A 20,342-nucleotide genomic window follows, 5' to 3' on the forward strand; every position below is an offset into this window, starting at 1 on the left:
CCTAAGAAAAGTAATCTCACATGCATCTCTATTGAGTTTAGAGACTTTTACAATGTCTTGCTCTAATTTTGATAAAATATCAAAAGTCCGAAATCTCAATATGGACTCAAACTATATATATATATATATATATATATATGTATATTCATATGTAGAGCCTAGAGATATATATGTAGAGCCTGTATCTATCTATCTATCTATCTATCTATCTATCTATCTATCTATCTATCTATCTATCTATCTATCTATCTATCTATCTATCTATCTATCTATATATATATATATATATATATATATATATATATATATAGGCTACGTTGTTTAATATACGTTGATATTAAAATATATGTTATTATTAAATGCTTATATATATATATATATATATATATATATATATATATATATGTTTAGAAACATAATATATAATAATAACATATTATCATATTTTATATATACATATTAAATGTATATTATATATATATAATATGTAATAATAAAATCATATTTTTTCACAATGCAACATTTCTGAAGTGACTTGCTAGTAATTATAGGTAGACTGTAATTGTTTCCCGCTTGCTGTTGTTTAAATGAAATACATGCGCCCAAATCAACACTGTGTGCTCACATGTTTCAGAAAGAAGAGAAGAGAAGGACGAGAGAAGAGAAGAGATGGTAAGAATAGAAGAGAAGAGAAGAACGAGAGAAGAGGTGGTAAGAAGAGAAGAGAAGAACGAGAGAAGAGAAGAGAAGAACGAGAGAAGAGAAGAACGAGAGAAGAGAAGAGATGGTAAGAAGAGAAGAGAAGAACGAGAGAAGAGAAGAGATGGTAAGAATAGAAGAGAAGAACGAGAGAAGAGAAGAACGAGAGAAGAGAAGAGATGGTAAGAATAGAAGAGAAGAACGAGAGAAGAGAAGAACGAGAGAAGAGAAGAACGAGAGAATAGAAGAGATGGTAAGAATAGAAGAGAAGAACGAGAGAAGAGAAGAACGAGAGAAGAGAAGAACGAGAGAAGAGAAGTGAAGAGAAGAGAAGAACGAGAGAAGAGAAGAACGAGAGAAGAGAAGAACGAGAGAATAGAAGAGATGGTAAGAATAGAAGAGAAGAACGAGAGAAGAGAAGAGAAGAACGAGAGAAGAGAAGTGAAGAGAAGAGATGAATGAGAGAAGAGAAGAACAAGAGAAGAGAAGAACAAGAGAAGAGAAGAGAAGAACAAGAGAAGAGGAGAGAAGAGAAGAGAAGAGAACAAAAAGAGAAGAGAAGAACAAGAGAAGAGAAGAGAAAAGAGAAGAACGAGAGAAGAGAAGAACAAGAGAAGGGGAGAGAAGAGAAGAGAACAACAAGAGAAGAGAAGAACAAGAGGAGAAGAGGAGAGAAGAGAAGAACAAGAGGAGAAGAGGAGAGAAGAGAACAACAAGAGAAGAGAAGAGAAAAGAGAAGAACGAGAGAAGAGAAGAACAAGAGAAGAGGAGAGAAGAACGAGAGAAGAGAAGAGAAGAACGAGAGAAGAGAAGAGAAGAATGAGAGAAGAGAAGAGAAGAGAAGAACGAGAGAAGAGAAGAGAAGAACAAGAGAAGAGAAGAGAAGAACGAGAGAAGAGAAGAGAAAAACGAGAGAAGAGAAGAGAAGAGAAGAACGAGAGAAGAGAAGAGAAGAGAACAGCAAGAGAAGAGAAGAACAAGAGGAGAAGAGGAGAGAACAACAAGAGAAGAGAAGAACAAGAGAAGAGAAGAGAAAAGAGAAGAACGAGAGAAGAGAAGAACAAGAGAAGAGGAGAGAAGAACGAGAGAAGAGAAGAATGAGAGAAGAGAAGAGAAGAACGAGAGAAGAGAAGAGAAGAGAAGAACAAGAGAAGAGAAGAGAAGAGAAGAACGAGAGAAGAGAAGAGAAGAACGAGAGAAGAGAAGAGAAGAGAAGAACGAGAGAAGAGAAGAGAAGAGAAGAACGAGAGAAGAGAAGAGAAGAACGAGAGAAGAGAAGAGAAAAGAGAAGAACGAGAGAAGAGAAGAGAAGAACGAGAGAAGAGAAGAACGAGAAGAGAAGAGAAAAGAGAAGAACGAGAGAAGAGAAGAATGAGAGAAGAGAAGAGAAGAACGAGAGAAGAGAAGAGAAGAACGAGAGAAGAGAAGAGAAGAACGAGAGAAGAGAAGAACGAGAGAAGAGAAGAGAAGAACGAGAGAAGAGAAGGAAGAGAAGAACGAGAGAAGAGAAGAGAAAAGAGAAGAACGAGAGAAGAGAAGAGAAGAGAAGAACAAGAGAAGAGAAGAGAGAAGAACGAGAGAAGAGAAGAGAAGAACGAGAGAAGAGAAGAGAAGAACGAGAGAAGAGAAGAGAAGAGAATAACGAGAGAAGAGAAGAACGAGAGAAGAGAAGAGAAGAGAAGAATGAGAGAAGAGAAGAGAAGAACGAGAGAAGAGAAGAGAAGAGAAGAACGAGAGAAGAGAAGAGAAAAGAGAAGAACGAGAGAAGAGAAGAACGAGAGAAGAGAAGAGAAGAACGAGAGAAGAGAAGAGAAGAACAAGAGAAGAGAAGAACGAGAGAAGAGAAGAGAAGAGAAGAGAAGAACGAGAGAAGAGAAGAGAAAAGAGAAGAACGAGAGAAGAGAAGAGAAGAACAAGAGAAGAGAAGAGAAGAACGAGAGAAGAGAAGAGAAGAACGAGAGAAGAGAAGAGAAGAGAAGAGAAGAGAAGAACGAGAGAAGAGAAGAGAAGAACAAGAGAAGAGAAGAGAAGAACGAGAGAAGAGAAGAGAAGAGAAGAGAAGAACGAGAGAAGAGAAGAGAAGAACGAGAGAAGAGAAGAGAAGAACGAGAGAAGAGAAGAGAAGAGAAGAGAAGAGAAGAGAAGAGAAGAGAAGAGAAGAGAAGAGAAGAGAAGAGAAGAGAAAAACGAGAGAAGAGAAGAGAAGAGAAGAACGAGAGAAGAGAAGAGAAGAACGAGAGAAGAGAAGAGAAGAGAAGAGAAGAGAAGAGAAGAGAAGAGAAGAACGAGAGAAGAGAAGAGAAGAACGAGAGAAGAGAAGAGAAGAGAAGAACGAGAGAAGAGAAGAACGAGAGAAGAGAAGAACAAGAGAAGAGAAAAGAGAAGAACGAGAGAAGAGAAGAACAAGAGAAGAGAAGAACGAGAGAAGAGAAGAACGAGAGAAGAGAAGAGAAGAACGAGAGAAGAGAAGAGAAGAGAAGAGAAGAGAAGAGAAGAGAAGAACGAGATAAGAGAAGAGAAGAGAAGAACGAGATAAGAGAAGAGAAGAACGAGAGAAGAGAAGAACGAGAGAAGAGAAGAGAAGAGGAGAACGAGAGAAGAGAAGAGAAGAACAAGAGAAGAGAAGAGAACGAGAGAAGAGAAGAGAAGAGAAGAGAAGAGAAGAACGAGAGAAGAGAAGAGAAGAACCAGAGAAGAGAAGAGAAGAGAAGAGAAGAGAAGAGAAGAGAAGAACGAGAGAAGAGAAGAGAAGAGAAGAGAAGAGAAGAGAAGAGAAGAGAAGAGAAGAGAAGAACGAGAGAAGAGAAGAGAAGAGAAGAGAAGAGAAGAACGAGAGAAGAGAAGAGAAGAGAAGAGAAGAGAAGAGAAGAGAAGAGAAGAGAAGAGAAGAACAAGAGAAGAGAAGAGAAGAGAAGAGAAGAGAAGAACGAGAGAAGAGAAGAGAAGAGAAGAGAAGAGAAGAACGAGAGAAGAGAAGAGAATAGAGAAGAGAAGAGAAGAGAAGAGAAAAGAGAAGAGAAGAGAAGAAAAGAGAAGAGAAGAGAAGAGAAGAGAAGAGAAGAGAAGAGAAGAACGAGAGAAGAGAAGAGAAGAGAAGAGAAGAGAAGAGAAGAGAAGAGAAAAGAGAAGAGAAGAGAAGAGAAGAGAAGAACAAGAGAAGAGAAGAGAAGAGAAGAGAACAGAAGAACGAGAGAAGAGAAGAGAAGAGAAGAACGAGAGAAGAGAAGAGAATAGAGAAGAGAAGAGAAGAGAAGAGAAAAGAGAAGAGAAGAGAAGAAAAGAGAAGAGAAGAGAAGAGAAGAGAAGAACGAGAGAAGAGAAGAGAAGAGAAGAGAAGAGAAGAGAAGAGAAGAGAAAAGAGAAGAGAAGAGAAGAGAAGAGAAGAACAAGAGAAGAGAAGAGAAGAGAAGAGAAGAGAAGAACGAGAGAAGAGAAGAGAAGAGAACGAGAGAAGAGAAGAGAATAGAAAAGAGAAGAGAAGAGAAGAGAAGAGAATAGAAAAGAGAAGAGAAGAGAAGAGAAAAGAGAAGAGAAGAGAAGAGAAGAGAAAAGAGAAGAGAAGAGAAGAGAAGAACGAGAGAAGAGAAGAGAAGAGAACGAGAGAAGAGAATAGAAAAGAGAAGAGAAGAGAATAGAAAAGAGAAGAGAAGAGAATAGAAAAGAGAAGAGAAGAGAAGAGAAGAGAAGAGAAGAGAAGAGAAGAGAAAAGAGAAGAGAAGAGAAGAGAAGAGAAGAGAAGAGAAGAGAATATAAAAGAGAAGAGAAGAGAAGAGAAGAGAATAGAAAAGAGAAGAGAAGAGAAGAGAAGAGAAGAGAAAAGAGAAGAGAAGAGAAGAGAAGAGAAGAGAAGAGAAGAGAAGAGAAGAGAATATAAAAGAGAAGAGAAGAGAAGAGAAGAGAAGAGAATATAAAAGAGAAGAGAAGAGAAGAGAAGAGAAGAGAATATAAAAGAGAAGAGAAGAGAAGAGAAGAGAAGAGAAAAGAGAAGAGAAGAGAAGAGAAGAGAGAAGAGAAGAGAAGAGAAGAGAAGAGAAGAGAAGAGAATATAAAAGAGAAGAGAAGAGAAGAGAAGAGAAGAGAAGAGAAAAGAGAAGAGAAGAGAAGAGAAGAAAAGAGAAGAGAAGAGAAGAGAAGAGAAGAGAAGAGAAGAGAAGAGAGACCGGTGTGATGTTTCCTCTTCCTCTGCCGCCCCCTACTGGACACTTTACAAACTAAAACAGTTGAGCTGAGGTTAGAGCTTAAGTCACATATAAGAATTTTAAAAAATAATATTAACTCATTTTGTACTAATTGCATTTAGAATTAAACTTTGGAGTCATTTCTGTTCCACATTGTAGGCTGTTTTGGTTTTAAAGTGAAGTCATTTAGCACAGGGGTTTTCAATCTTTTAGATACAGTGGGACCCCAAAATATGATCATCCTCTATCTTTTATTTATAAAAAATGAAAAATGAATATTATTAATCTAAAATAAGTTTATATTTCTATTGTTTCTATTCTACACACACACAGACATAAATATTCTACTCACTTAATTTAATTGTAATCTAATTCTTATTTATTTATATTCATCAAATGTGTATTTATTTATTTTGAACTAATTAATTTTATTTAATAGATTAATAACAAATTGGGTTTTTTCACTTTTATTTATTTATTTATTTTAATAATTAATTTATTTAATTCATTTCTTTTCTTATTATTTATTGTTAATTTTTTACAGTTTTGTTCTTGACTTTTCCCCGGACCCTGATCTACACATTCAGGATGACTTACACAACCTCCTTAAGCTTCTTCAACAAAATGAACTGCTAAGATAAGAAGTGCTTCCTTTACAAATGCAAGCAATTACAAGTAACAGGAAGCAAATAAATAGCCAACAAATAATCAAATAGATTTTAGGTAGAATGCACAGTGTGTTTTTTCACGTTATTTTAAATGTTAATATAATTAAGCTAATAAAACAAGCTATTTACAGAATTGTTTGTAAAAAAAAAAGAAAACTTGTGATTTTTCGGCTCATGCCAAGAGTTGAACTTCACACAACCACCAGAGGGCATCAGTGGCAAACACTGACCGACGACAGCACTACTGAAGAAGAAAAAAAAACAACATATATATATATATTAAGGTGTTGTTCTATTACTTTGTTCACCCACTTTCAGTTTCCTAATTTGTATTGTCCCTGTGTTCCACTGAAGGTTCATCATTACGCCCTGATCCCTGCAGAGTGAGCACTTCGACGGGGTGAAAACTGTTCCTGGGAATGCACTTCTGTGAACTCTTGCCGGCGCAAAGAATCATGGGAGCAAAGTGTCCATCAGTGGTAAATCATCCATTCTGAAGCGCCTGAAACGCTAACTCCATAAGCAAATCCATTTATATAACCTGTCAAAGCCATATTTAAGACATAGTGAGGACCCACAGAAACCCTCAATTAAACGTATTAAAAGATTTAAAAACGTGTGAGTGTGTTTGGTAACGCTTCAGCATTTCAGAATCCGAACAAACATTTCATTATAATGATTTTGCACAAAAGTGTAAGAATGCAAGTTTGTCCCAATTCACGTACTCATGCACTATTCTGTGACGTTTCGTAGTATTAATAGTATGTGTACACACTGAAAATTACAAATTGAAAAAGTACACTTTAGAAACCCAGATGATGCACTTAATTAACAGAAAAAAACTAAATAAACTGAAAATTGGACAGAAACTTAAAAAAATATCGATTCGATGATGCAAAACACGATAGTGAACAGTCATTAATCAGCTGAAATCAGTTCATTTCAGATATAAAGCAGCTTTTCATCAGATAAATTGAGTTCTCATCCAATAATGTCAGTGTTGTCAAATCAGTATTGCTGAATATTAAGTGTGAATATTAATGTAACCTCCCAGCAAACACAGAACGTTCCCCTAACGTTCCCGAATGGTCCCATGAGGTTATTTTTTTGGGAACCAAACAAGAACGTTATAGGAACGTTCCATGTAGGTTATTTTTAGGTTCCATTTTTAGAACGTAAGGAAAACGTTCCGGGAACGTTCCCCTAACGTTAAGGGAAAGTTCTGGGAACGTTCTGGGAACCAAAAACTAACGTTCCCAGAACGTTCCCAGAACCTAAATTTGTTTGCTGGGCTTGTGTCAACGACGAGAACGTAATCATATATATCATAATCATGTTTTGTTCATGTCAGCTCCAGTGCTGCTGTCAAGCAAAAGAATTATTTATATACAATATACAATTTTCAGTCAAACTAATTTAATTTGTAATTTCATATACAGACATATATGCTATACAACATAATATAGCCTAAATAATACAATTTTGACAGAATAAACATAGATCTAATCAGACCCAGAGAAATAAGAGATAAAAGAAGATATTTGGTGGCTGTAAAGTTTGTGCCTTTCATGGATTGTAAGAAATGATTCAAATATTACACGTGCATGTACAGTATATGAAAACTTAGTAATTGTTAGTAAAGTAATTGCATTAAAGTTGTAATTGTTAAGAAAATATCATGTCAGCCAGGCTCAAATGCTGCAGGATCTTTTCTAACTTTTCATCATTCTCACATTTAGCAGGCAGAAACTTACAAATGAGGAACATAATTATACGCTAGTCAACAATATTTACTGGCTAGCTTTATTAGCTTAGGAAACAAACTCAATGTGATGCTATATAAGATATCGGATTGTATCAAATCTTGAAAATGGGTTGTTCAGAAGAAAACGAGGATTCGGAAAGCAGATTAGATCACGAAATCCAATCTTAGTTTTGATCTGATCAAATCATCAGTTTGTGTTGTTCAAAGAAATCACAAAAAATCACAAAAAAAAGTTGTCACAAAAAATCAAGATTATGATCCCAGCAGAAGGGTGGATTTCAGGAACAAATATGTAATAAAACTTTGTAATTTTAATACACACACACTCACACACACATACAAACATTTTTTATTTTGCTCTTGATTACTTTTATGAGTGAACGCAAAAGCATTGAAAAAAAGTTCCACCCCATCTCATGTCTTCCCTCCCCATGTCCCTTTAGGGCCTCCGTAGCACTAATCCAGATTTGGTCATCTGAAAAAGTATCTGGATCAGGGTTATCCAATCTCATTTTGCATTGAAAAACCGGAAGTAAGATGGATTATCTGATCCTGGATAGCAAAACATGGGATTTCCAACAACTCTGCCCATGTTTTGTTGATTTTTAGTGTTTGTATGAAGTTCTTAAATTCACATAGACATTCATGGGAACTGAATCGCATTAATATGAACAACATGATCCATAATGTTTCACAAATGCATAGACTACTCTGTAGACCCAAATGAGTTTAAAACAAAAAAAATAATTTAAAAACTTTTCCGTTTTTAAGTTTTAAATTCAAAGTTTAAGTAAGCAGAACAGACATATTTTTATTTAATTTGATTATTAATTTCTCTTAAATTGAAATATTAGATTAAGCAAAGTTACCTCATACATTTCATTTAAAATTATCATGTAATCTCAATATAAATATTTTTATTGGTGGAAACTTGGCTAGCTTTAACAAGTTAATTCAGTGAATGCTAACTTGCTAATTGGTAAAACCACACTTTGAGAACATTATCATAGAATAGCAATTGCTGAATAAGTAGGGCAATATAGATGATTTAACATATACCTGTTCTCCATGATGGCTAAAAAACCTAACATAAACTCTTCTAAATTAGCATAGCTAAACATTAAACACTTAGCATTAATCTTGCACACACAAAAAACCCAAACACATTATATAATACTTAATTTTAACATTTACTCTCCATTTCAATCATGGCAAAGCATGCTGGGAAAAAGAAATCCCAGCCCAGTTTTAGTTCAATATAAGTCTGTCTAAATTAAAAGAAACAAGTTCATGATACTCAAAACAGTGAAACAATTCAGATTACTTAAAATGGGTTTTGTGAACTCAAAATAAAAAGAAAGTTCTAGCTATAGCCTACTCATAAAAGTTAATTTGATTGAACTAATTTGTTTAATTTAAGTTTACCCTTCTCAGACCAATTAATTATTTTGAGAATTAGGGTTTACAGTGTCACATTATATCATTGTAAAGCTAACAAACATTTTTTTTTGTTAAATATTTAGTTATAAAGGTATGCTGGTACTATATTTATATAAAATAATTGCCACATGGTTTGATATTGTTATGTAATCAATGACATTCATGCATTTTTAAGTGTGACTGAAGTGTCTAAATACTTTTTTGGGGCCTGTAAGGGTTAGCTACTGCAAATAAACACACTGCAGTTATTCTAACGATGCGCTTATTTTATTTAACAGTCGTGATGGACTTCAGGGTGCGTATTTGTATTTTTGTGCGTGTGTGTGTGTGTGTAGCCGAACTGGGCCGGTGTGGTTCGTGTATCTCCACCCGTTTCCATTCGCCCAACCCCCACATACCACAAGAGCCCGCCCTTCTTCATTCCGAACAACCGAACATGATAACACCCCCTTACGAGACGTCACTCGCGCCGGCGCCAAGCATCATGGGAGTTGTAGTCCACAGCCGTTAAAAGGCAACGGACGCTGCGCGCTTATGGAACTACGAGCCCCAAACGTCACCACGCCCACAGACGTTTGCCATCCAATCTGAATATGTGGGAGGGGAGCATCCGCCCACAAAAGCCACAGCAATTTTAGTGTGCCTCAAATGCAATTGTGCATCAAAAAAGTGAATTTCGGGAAATGTCGTGAGTGAATTCCGCCGAATAATCTCATACAAATACTTCCGCGACAGATAAAAAAGAGAGCGAAATAGCCCAGGCATGCTGGTTTGGCATTCATAGATATTTAAATGGCAGTGGGTGGGCCCTCGCGCAGACGGAGATATCTGACAGACCTGCACATATATCCGCGGAGGGATATTAGTTAATTCCGGATTTAACAGCAGAGATAGGCCCGGTTTCAACGCACACGGTACCGCCGCTGCTCAACCCGATTCACGCGGACTCGCTTGGCATTTTGTGCTCCGTTATTGAAGGGTGTTTTTGCATTGGCACCGCCCTTCCTGGCGGGGTGGGTCCGTGCGTCAGAGCTGCGCCACAGTCCGCGGCTGCTGGAGCAAATAGGCCGTCCTTCTGCTGGGCTGTTGCCTGCCTTCCACGGCGTCCGGCCTTTTTTCTCTTAAACAACTCCTCTCCGGGTTTTATTAATGCGGAATGAGTGGTACGTACCCTCCCCTCCTTATGCGTCTCCACCCCTTAATTCTCCATGCGTGCATCTGTGCCATCCATCCATCGATGTCCCCCTACTTTTAAATGGGATATGCTGTTTATTTGTGCCCATTGATCAGTTTTGGGTGTTGTGCAATGCTTGAAATGGATAGGAAACCTTGCTTTTGGAAATATTGATGTGTTTAGATGTCCTGGAGGCTTTTGCATTATAAAACCTGATCTTTGCATCATGCTTTTTGGTAATGCTGGATGCTTTACAAGTGTAATGTGGCATTGCATTTATTTGATTTACAACTCTAAAATTCATGTTTGCTTTGGTTTTGACATTTGACTTTTTACAGATCAGAAGAAGGAAGCCATGGCCACAGATGAGGGGAAAGCTGGTGGAGGTGAAGGGGGTACGAAAGGGAAAAGTTCTGGATCACAGGTATCAGTAAAGTTTGACTTGAAGTGGTCTGTCATTTCTGCACTGAAAGCACTTCCTGATTATTGCAGGGCGCTTGGGTGCACAGTTACACGCATACACACTGTTCCTGTCTTAACCTGTTATGCTGTGCAATTCTTTGATAAAACATTTGTGAACTATGTTAGGTAACACTTTTAATCTTTAGTCGGAACAAACATTTCATTATAATGATTTTGCACAAACATACAGTGGAGTCCAAAAGTCTGAGACTGTATTTCTGGTTTGAAACGTAGTTTAAACCCAAGAACAAACTGAAAACGTAAGCCATTATGGCGTCGAATAAAGAGTAAAGATGTTAGAATCTGCTCTATTTCTTGGTCACCAATCGACACCAAAGACATGATAAACAAGTTTTGTTTATGGCATATATATATGCAAAAGATATTTTCAAATTCTTGTACATTTTCCCTCTCAAGTATATGTTTGAAAAATAATATGATGTAATATACATAAATAAATAAATAAACTTTTTGTGGAAACAAAGAGAACATTATAATCATGTTTTGACAATGTAAACATGGCTGTTATAATATATATTTATATATATATAAGCATAATTTTTGTGACGACAGAACATAATCATGTTTTGTAATGTCAGCTCCAGTGTTGCTGTAATTAAAGCAATAATTATAATAATATAAATAATATAAGCAAAAGATATAATATAAGCATTTTCCAATACTTTCCAATTCATTTATCACACAAGTATATTTAATTTGTAAAAGTATATATAAATAACATCATCTATATAAACAATTTTTTAGAAGTATTTTCATTAGTGTTTACAGACTTTTGCAACCCACTGTACTTTAAATATTTGTTAGTATAATATTAATAAGTTGGTTTTAACAGAAAAGCCTTTTTGTCATGAAGAGTTTGTTTCTCGAGCCTTTGATCGGGAAGTGTAGAGACTGTGGTTCACACACCCACTTACTCTTCCTGTGAACCCGCCCACATCTACTGAATCTGACATCTCACTGTGTGTGTGTGTGTGTGTGTGTGTGTGTGTGTGTGTGTAGGATGCACAACCGTCTCCTCTCGCATTGCTCGCAGCGACGTGCAGTAAAATAGGAGGTGTTGGCAGCGAGGGTCAAGCGAACACACAACAGCAGATAATAATCGACCCGAACCAGGGTCTCCTCCAGCTCCAGAACCCCACGCAGCAGCTCGAGCTCGTTCCTGCACAGTTGACAGGAAACGGCTGGCAGATCATCGCAACTTCCCCTGCAACTGCAACCAAGGACAACGTTGGTACTAACGTCATAACCAATGAAGGCGTCACGGGGCGAAAGATCAAGGCAATCGGCTCGAATAATTCCCCTGGCCCACAGCAACAGCAACAGTTTCAAATCATCCAGGTGCAGAATTTGCCGAACTCGTCGGGTGGGATTCAGTATCAGGTCATCCCGCACCTTCAGACCGCGGACGGACAGCAGATCCAAATAAGCCCTAGTAACCCCGCAGCTTTAAGCGTTCAGCCCGAACAGATCCAGCTCATTCCCACCGGAAACAACCAAGCTATTTTGGCCACGCCCCAAAGGACGGGATCCACCAGCATTGTCGCTCAAAACCAGACGATTCCGCTTCAAATCAGGCCGTCGTTTCCTCTGCAACTGCAAACCATTCAGGGTACGCAAACGCCTATGGTGACCACGTTACCTATTAACATTGGCGGTGTGACTTTGGCTCTTCCGGTTATCAATAACGTAACGGGAGCGGGAGGTTCGGTGCAACTGGTCCAATCAGCCGACGGAAGTATTTCCAATGGAAACCAGCTGATAGCAACGACTGTCACTAGCGCAGCAGAATCCTCCGGCGTTTCAACCTGCACGACGACTGCGACCGGCACCGATTCTGTCGTTGTGACCTCTACGGATGGCATGACGTTATCCTCAGCGTCCGTCGGAGCTCCCGAAACCCAGAAGGACAGTCAGTCGGGTGATACAGACGCTCAGAACTTGGCCCAGTCCAACGGCCTCCAACCTGCATCCGATCAGACTGGCCAAATCCAGCAATTTCAAATCGTGGGGCATCCGGTTCTCCAGCAGATCCAGATCCAGTCGCCCCAGCAGCAGCAGTTAGTCCAAGGCTCCATACAGATCCAGCCCGGCCAGACTTTACAACCGCTTCAGCAGAACCTCCAGCTTCAGGCCTTCCAGAACCCCACGCAGGTTCTGATCCGGACGCCCACGCTCACCCCGTCTGGGCAGATCAGCTGGCAGACCGTGCAGGTCCAGAATGCAGGGATGCCCCAGCAGCTGACGCTCGCCCCCATGGCGTCGAACGCAGGCGGCGGGACCTACGCTCAGATCGCCCCGCTGACGCTCGGAGGCTCGCCCATCACGCTCACCGCGGCCCAGCTGCCCTCTGGCACCGGCGTGCAGACGGTGAACATCGCAGGTCTGGGCACGGCTGGAGTCCAGATGCAGGGCGTCCCGCTCACCATCACCGGCGTGCAAGGTAAGACCCACGCGTCATGTGACACCTGTTGAAAACAGTATTTGTTCATATTTGTGTATGATATTTGTGTATAATATGTGAAATCAGGAGTGTTTGGATTAATAACTGGATTAATAATTATATTGGTGTATAATATTTGTGTATAATATGTGAAATCAGGAGAGTTTGGATTAATAATTGGATTAATAATTATATTTGTGTATGATATGTGAAATTAGGAGTGTTTGGATTAATACTTTGATTAATGATTATATTTGTGTATAATATTTGTGTATAATATGCGAAATCAGGAGTGTTTGGATTAATATTTGGATTAATAATTATATTTGTGTATAATATGTGAAATCAGGAGTGTTTTGATTAATAATTGGATTAATAATTATATTGTAATAATTAATATTTAAGTTATTTATTTGGAGTTTATCAATTTTCATTTACATTTTAGTTGGAGAATCTCATAAAAAACAACGTTTCCACCCCAAAAACAAAGGGAAAAACACATATAACGCAGTGGCGGCCCGTGCATTTCAAAGCTAGGCCTTCAGTGGTGTCCTACCTAGCCTAGGTGAATAACTTTTAATAGTGTAGTTTTTTTTTTAAGTGTAACATTTTCAGTGTTTTTTAGTGTAGCAGTGTACAGACTCTTTATGATTGCTGTTTTTATTTTGCACCGGCAGTTATAGGGTTAATGCGGTGAGTTCGGAAAAGGCCGGGTAGAGAGAAACGAGCGTGTGAGTTCGGCTTGTGAGTTAGTGTACAGTGGTTCTTGCGTCCCGGTTATAAGTTCAGAAATGGAGCCTTGCTGGTCTTGTCCTCCAATGGTCACAATAGTCCCTTGTCAGACGTTAGATTAGTATGAATGTAAAAATAAATAAAAAGTTTTGATCATAAATTTACTAATTATTTATGTATTATTTTTTGCATTACAGTAATAAAAAATTAAATTAAATAAAATTTGGGGTGGGGCTGTGCTCTAATTGTCAAGGTAAGACCCGCCCACCTGTGGAGCCGCGTGTCGTGACACCTGATAAAAACAGTATTTGTTAATATTTGTGTATAATATGTGAAATCAGGAGTGTTTTGATTAATAATTGGATAAATCATTATATTATAATTAATATTTAAGCTATTTATCAATTTTCATTTAAATTTAAGTTGGAGAATCTCATTAAAACAAACGTTTCCAGCCCAAAAAGCAAATGGAAAAACATACATATAACGTATATGTAACGCAACATCTGTATGATATTTGTGTTATGATGTGAAATCAGGAGTGTTTTGATTAGTAAATACTGTAGTCAACATTTGAAGTGGATCAAAAAAGTTCATCAAAGACAAGAACGGGTATTGTTCAAAATTCATGTATAACTTTGATGAAAGGTTTTGATCGACTTCAAATGTTGACTACTGTGTTTAAGCTATTTATGTGGAATTGTTTTAATTTTTTAAATTTTCATTTAAATTTAAGTTGGAGAATCTCATAAAAAAAAATTTTCCACCCCAAACACCAAAAATAATAAATAAATAATAAATACAATATATTCCCAATTTGAATTAAAAAACATGTAATGCGCAAGCAACTGAAACCTGTTTTACGACTGTTTTTGACATATATGATAACAAAGCATATTTTCCCCTTAAGAATAATTGATAATTATTTGTTGATTATTTTTTGCATTACAGTAAGAAAAAAATAAAATGAAATAAAATTTGAGGTGGGGGTGTGCTCTAATTGTCATAAAAAAAATAGTAAAGCAAAACATTTTTTAATTCTAAAAAAAAAAAGCCCTCTTTCAAATTTTTAAAAATATAAATAAATTTTTCCTATGCTTTCAGGGTAAATATGATCTGGAAATTAAGTTTTTTGATAATTATCAATATGCTTTTAAACATATATCCAAAACTAACTTAACTTTGAAGATATTTATACTTTTAACCATATGTGAACTGTTTTTGATGTTTAATTTGAAAAATTGTAAACTAGCGGAAAAGTAGCATGAAATGCAGTGGTGTGTTTTCCATAGTCTCTTTATTACTCATGAAGTAAAACGGCAAATAAAGGCGATTATATTTTATAAGTCAGAGTCTGAGTGCTGTTTCCAAGTCCTTCGTAAGGTGTCAGATTTCAGACTCTTTGTTACTGCCCTTTGCAAGTTTGGTTCCACCCTGGAAAAGAAGGGCTGATTCCTCCTGGACGTGTGTTTTACTCCGCTAGCACTGGAACCACCGTGACTCACTCATTTGGGACACTTGCTTTTTAAGGTCTAAATTATATCCAAAGCTTCCTTTTTTGTTATTTTCCAAAACTTGCAAGAGTTATACTTATCCATTGACGTTTGAACAGTTCTTGCAATCAGAGTGATTTAATCAATAGTGCTGTTTGTAAATCCCCACAGGTCAGCAGCAGGGTCAAGATGGGGTCAAAGTTCAGTCCAACCCGGTGACGGTCACTGTGGGCAACATCAGCAGCACGACCCTGAACGCAGTGAGCCCAGACCAGTTGGGACAGGTCCAAAGCCCGTCGGACCAGGAGGGTCAGCCCAGCAAGAGGCTGCGCAGGGTGGCCTGCTCCTGCCCCAACTGCAGGGATGGAGAGGGGAGGTACGGCAGAAAATAAAAAAGGAGTGTAAAAGACAAAGAGATTAAACAGGAGGATTAAAAGTGTTTGAGTGGAGGGTTTTTACACACCATTTAGTTTTGAGTTTTTCGCTAGCAGTTAAGCACCACTCACAGAAAATGTGAAATGTTTTTTTTTTGGTAACACTTTACAATAAGGTTCATTAGTTAACCTGAACTAGAATTAACAATACTTTTCTACAGCATTAAAGGTGCAGTGTGGGATTTTGAGCAGCATCTAGTGGTGAGGTTACGATTTGCAACCAACAAAAGTTACGGTGGCCGACAGGAAGGGATGTCGTCGTCTGGGACAGCAGAGTGTAGCCAGTTCAGCAATGAGGTTTCTTTACAAGGATAAATTAAGAAATTATGTTTACTTAATTATTCAGTAAAACTATATGTTATTGCGAATATTGTTGTTACTTGTTCATCATTGTGTCAGTGTTTTATTCGCTGAACTAAGCTTGCTTCCTTGCACGAAGAGCAACATAGTAACGAAACGCGTTTGTCCGTTTAGGGCTCCTGTAGAAACATGTCGGCGCAATTCAATATAAGGGAACCCGCGGTGTGTGTAGACAGAAACTGCTCATTCTAAGGTAATACCAATATAACGGTTCATTAAGTAAGGTCTTTATACACCACTGAAAACTGCTTTTTCAAGGTAGTGACGAAACGCGCTCTGTAGCGCTGTGTGTTCGCTGTCGGCTACGCTAGAAACTTGACGACACAATACGTCGACCTCCATATAAGGGGGCGCCCGTAGTTATGGAGATATAAATGTCTCATTCTAAGGTAATAAAAACATAACGGTTCATTATGCAAGGTCTTTATACACCACTGAAAACATAGTTATGGATCTTATATTGCATTTCTGTCAATAGATCCTCAGAAATATTACACATTGCACCTTTAATTAATCTTTGTTAATATTAATTTCCACATTTACTAATACATTATTAAAATCAAAGGTTGTATTTGTTAACATTAGTCAATGCATTGTGAACTAACATGAACAATTAATGAACTGCTGTATTTTTTTAACTAACATTAACAATGATTAATAAATACTGTAACAAATGTATTGCTCATTGTTAGTTAATTACATTAATGTTAACTAATGAACCTTATTGTAAAATGTTACCATTTTTTTAGTAGATAAGACTGCACAAAAATGCACACACAAATCTCGAGCCTTTTGTAACGGATAAAAAAAGTACTTAACTGAATGTTTTTGTGGGTTTTGACAAGGTAAAGCATTTTTGAGCATGGGTTCTGTGTATTCTGCTGTTTGGACAGAAACAACAGTGACCCCTCCAAGAAGAAACAGCACGTGTGTCATATGGAGGGTTGCGGGAAGGTTTACGGCAAGACGTCTCACCTGAGGGCTCACCTGCGCTGGCATACGGGAGAGAGACCGTTCGTCTGCAACTGGATCTTCTGCGGGAAACGCTTCACCAGGAGCGATGAGCTTCAGCGGCATCGCAGGACGCACACAGGTGCGCACACAGTCAAACACAGGCTGAAACACACTTCTGCACACAACAGGACGGAAAACATTCACAGGAAACTACAGGCTATATTTCTCATTACTCGTCTGCCATTTTATATATATTAAGATTTTTTTAACTTTTCGTTTTTCACAATGCCTTATGCCCTGTTCACACCTGGTATTAAGATGCGGTTTGGTCAATTGGATCACAAGTGGACGATTCTAAATACAGGTGTAAACGCGGCCTAAAACATTTTGAGCTTGTCCACTTTCAGAGGTGGACTTTGTCGGCTGGAGAGCCAAGTTTGGTTTGAAGATAAAAAACATACCGAGCACAATGTTCTCTCGCCATTCCTGATTCCTAACACACACTCACAGCGTCCGGCTGGTCTTGCGTCTGTCAGGGCAGAAACGAAAGCTGATGCTCTGTGTGTTCTTCTGTCATCTCCGGTCACGTTCATGTGTAAATTGCGCGAGTTTATTTTGTCCATTAGATCGAAAGATTTGAAAAGGCCCATCCATTTACCCACCCTTAGACCCTTCCCTCAGAGAAATCAGGACAGAAGTGTTTGAAAGTGGACAAAAGAGACGCATTAAACACCAGGTGTAAACGGGAATGCGTCTCCCTCATCAACTTGTGATCCGATCGACCAAAACGCATCTTAATGCCATGTGTAAACGGGGCCTAAAATGACGTTTAGATTAATTAACTCTGGTATTTGCCAGCACATGCTTACAATTTGGCCAAAACAAGGTGTTTTATAATGTTGTTTCCTTTCGCAAAACATTTGCATCGCAAGCACGAATATGAGGCCTTAAAATGCTGAGAAGGCAGCTCAGTAACAGCTGATATGAAAGCGGTTTATGCTTGCAGTTTATGTCTATGTCCCATTTGCAATAATATCAATATATATTGGAAATGAGCCACCCTGATCTCCAGCTAGCTATTGTATTGCCTGTTTTTTCTTGCTCTGATCTGAACAAACTAACGATTGCCTCTGTCCCGATCAGGTGAGAAGAGGTTCGAGTGTCCCGAATGCTCCAAGAGGTTCATGCGCAGCGACCACCTTTCAAAGCACATCAAAACCCACCAGAACAAAAAAGGTGGGGCGGCACTTACCATCATCACCACAGATGAAATGGAGGAAGAGGTGGACGAGGTCCTGGGCTCGCCGAGGATCGTCACCGTGGCGTCGCTCTCGCAGGATTCGAACCCGGCCACGCCCACGACTTCAAACAATTTAGAGGAGGAGTTTGAGTAGTTTTCCCTCCAAATATTATCGTCTAAAAGCACCACGATATTGTTTGTTCTTTTGTTGATATGTTGATTTGTTTATGTTCTTCATTCTTTTACTATTGACGATGGACAGCTGTTTGAGCGTACTCGATTTTTCATATGGAAGTTTAATACTATCAAATATTATGACAAAGAATAATCTAAAGGAAATATGGAAATAGTGTGAGCTGTTAAGAGACATAACATGCGCGTTGAACTAAGACGTTTCGAGTAGCACAAGAAGTACTAAAGTTCCCAGATGCTCCTGAAGATGTCGCTATGCACAAAAATGATATTTATCTGTTTTCACAGTGGTTACGGATTAAATATACAGTCGGGGATGAGAATCTTGGAGCTTTACGCATTGGTCTGTGGTTTTGCGTACGAACGGGCTAGAAAGATGAGCAGCGAACAGATCTTTAGTACACGTTTAGAGCCTCAGCACAAGCTTGAAGAGTGACGGCGTCTGTGATTGGAGCGCGTTGCAATGCGTCAGCCAATCACAGCCTCGCGTACAGAAGCTGTTGAACCGGCGTTCGATGATTCAGCATGTGCTGATTATCAGCAGTCAAACTTTTATGTAGGAGAAACGAGATTATAGAGACGGGCTATTTAAAGAAAAGCACATTAGATTTACAAATAATGCATTCCAGTTACGATTTCTTTAGAAAAAGAAAAAATTAAGAAAGGAAAAGAAGTAGAAAAAAAACACAACAATCTAGCTTTCTAAGACATGCTATGTTAAATGAAGGCAATACTATAAAGACAATCTTTGTAAAACCATGTTTACATTACTGAGGGGTAGAAAAGGTTTAAGAAAAACACCTAGAGAAGTTCTCTCTTATCTCAAGTCATATAAACTGTACTCTGATGCCTTAAAAACACTGCAGTACCACTACGTTACGGCTGGGTAGGGCGACGTGGGGCTTCAACTGTGTTTTCAAACATATGCCCAGGTGACCGCGTTAATCTTTGTATACAGGATGGCGAACACTGTGGCCAGGGAACGAGCGTGATGATCCGCTTCAGCCCTCGTCCGCCCAGGGAAAGATCCTCCCGACCCGTTAATGTGTCCTCCTGTCGCCCCATGACTTTAGTGCGCTCTCCAAAGAGATTTGACCCTGTTACGTGCACCAATCCCCTCCAAACCCCCCCTCTGGACCAGTACGGGACGTCTCCAGGTCACGGAAACCACAAAGCCACTTAGATGAGTTTGATGTTCAGAAATCTGTGGTGTGGCGTTCTTCTTCGTGAGGTTTATGTTCTCCCGCTCTCGTTTAGTTTGGTTCGTTTTCATTTCAAACCCATTTTTGGTTCTCACACAACACGAGTACATGCCACCTGTGTGAGTGTGTTTGTGTGTCTAATTTATTATTTATCCTTCTATTAGTATTTGCTAATGTGTATTGTGCGCTGTTGATGCAGTTATGACGTGCTGCATGGTTCATTTCCTCTAACGATCTCTATTTAGTAACGATTTGCTATTTCTAAACGTGGTCCTTTTAGAAGTAAAACCATGGCTTTTAATTTATCTGAAGTTTCCCACAATGACGTGTTTCAAATGGAGAAAAAAAAGCTTAAAAAGAAATGGTTGAAACCAAACAATTATAAATAGATGTTTTTGGTAATATTTTCTGTGGCGAGCGATTTTCTTTAATCTTTTCTAGTGACACCTCATTTGTAAATCATTTTTCTAAGATGTTCCTTTGTCCTCATGGCATTTGATAATGAATTTTTTTGCCAGGTTAGCCTGAAAGGCTGCAGTTTATTGATATTTTTAAAATAACTTTGTACAAACGTGTTATGTTAATGGTTAAAAAAAAAAGAGGAAAAAGAAAAAATCTTTGCCTGCATAACACTTGAAATTAAAGTGAGTAATTCTGTCTTAAATATTTCATGTCTATGTCGAATTCTTTATTTCAGTCTGTGGTTTTATTTACAGCATGAGCTTTAATAAGACCGGATGTATCCTGAATTACAGTATTCCTTTCTTGGAAACACAACACATTTTTACATGGACCTTAGCTAACATGATGGCTGATTATATTTAAAGGCAATAAGAACCAGTATGCTGTGGTTACTACATAGCTGGCAAGATTTCATAAAATAAACAT

General features: G+C 38.2%; 1 protein-coding gene and 1 long non-coding RNA gene across 4 annotated transcripts in view; both read left to right on the forward strand.

Annotated features, from left to right (window-relative positions):
• The window catches only part of LOC143701897 (uncharacterized), a 30,042-nt gene extending 28,017 nt beyond the window's left edge, over positions 1-2,025 (forward strand). Inside the window, exon 4 of the long non-coding RNA XR_013190189.1 lies at positions 1,974-2,025. This is a non-coding gene — a long non-coding RNA (uncharacterized LOC143701897). The remainder of the gene's footprint in view (positions 1-1,973) is intronic.
• A 2,763-nt stretch (positions 2,026-4,788) lies between these two features.
• On the forward strand, positions 4,789-20,118 carry sp4 (sp4 transcription factor). Of its 3 annotated transcripts, XM_077194854.1 has the most exons (7): positions 4,789-4,929; positions 5,900-6,024; positions 10,263-10,348; positions 11,407-12,847; positions 15,244-15,448; positions 16,760-16,959; positions 17,964-20,118. In XM_077194854.1, the coding sequence occupies exons 3-7, from the start codon at positions 10,280-10,282 to the stop codon at positions 18,212-18,214; spliced, it is 2,166 nt and encodes a 721-aa protein (XP_077050969.1). In that variant the 5' UTR covers positions 4,789-4,929; positions 5,900-6,024; positions 10,263-10,279; the 3' UTR covers positions 18,215-20,118. The 3 variants fall into 3 exon arrangements, with proteins under 3 accessions (XP_077050969.1, XP_077050966.1, XP_077050967.1); XM_077194851.1 differs by lacking the exons at positions 4,789-4,929; positions 5,900-6,024 and adding an exon at positions 9,334-10,160; XM_077194852.1 differs by lacking the exons at positions 4,789-4,929; positions 5,900-6,024 and adding an exon at positions 9,334-9,913.
• Positions 20,119-20,342: the final 224 nt, after the last annotated feature.

Source organism: Siphateles boraxobius, unplaced genomic scaffold (assembly GCF_051911475.1).
Source record: "Siphateles boraxobius isolate OS27281-9 unplaced genomic scaffold, OSU_SipBor_1 33, whole genome shotgun sequence".
Lineage (NCBI taxonomy): Eukaryota > Metazoa > Chordata > Actinopteri > Cypriniformes > Leuciscidae > Siphateles > Siphateles boraxobius.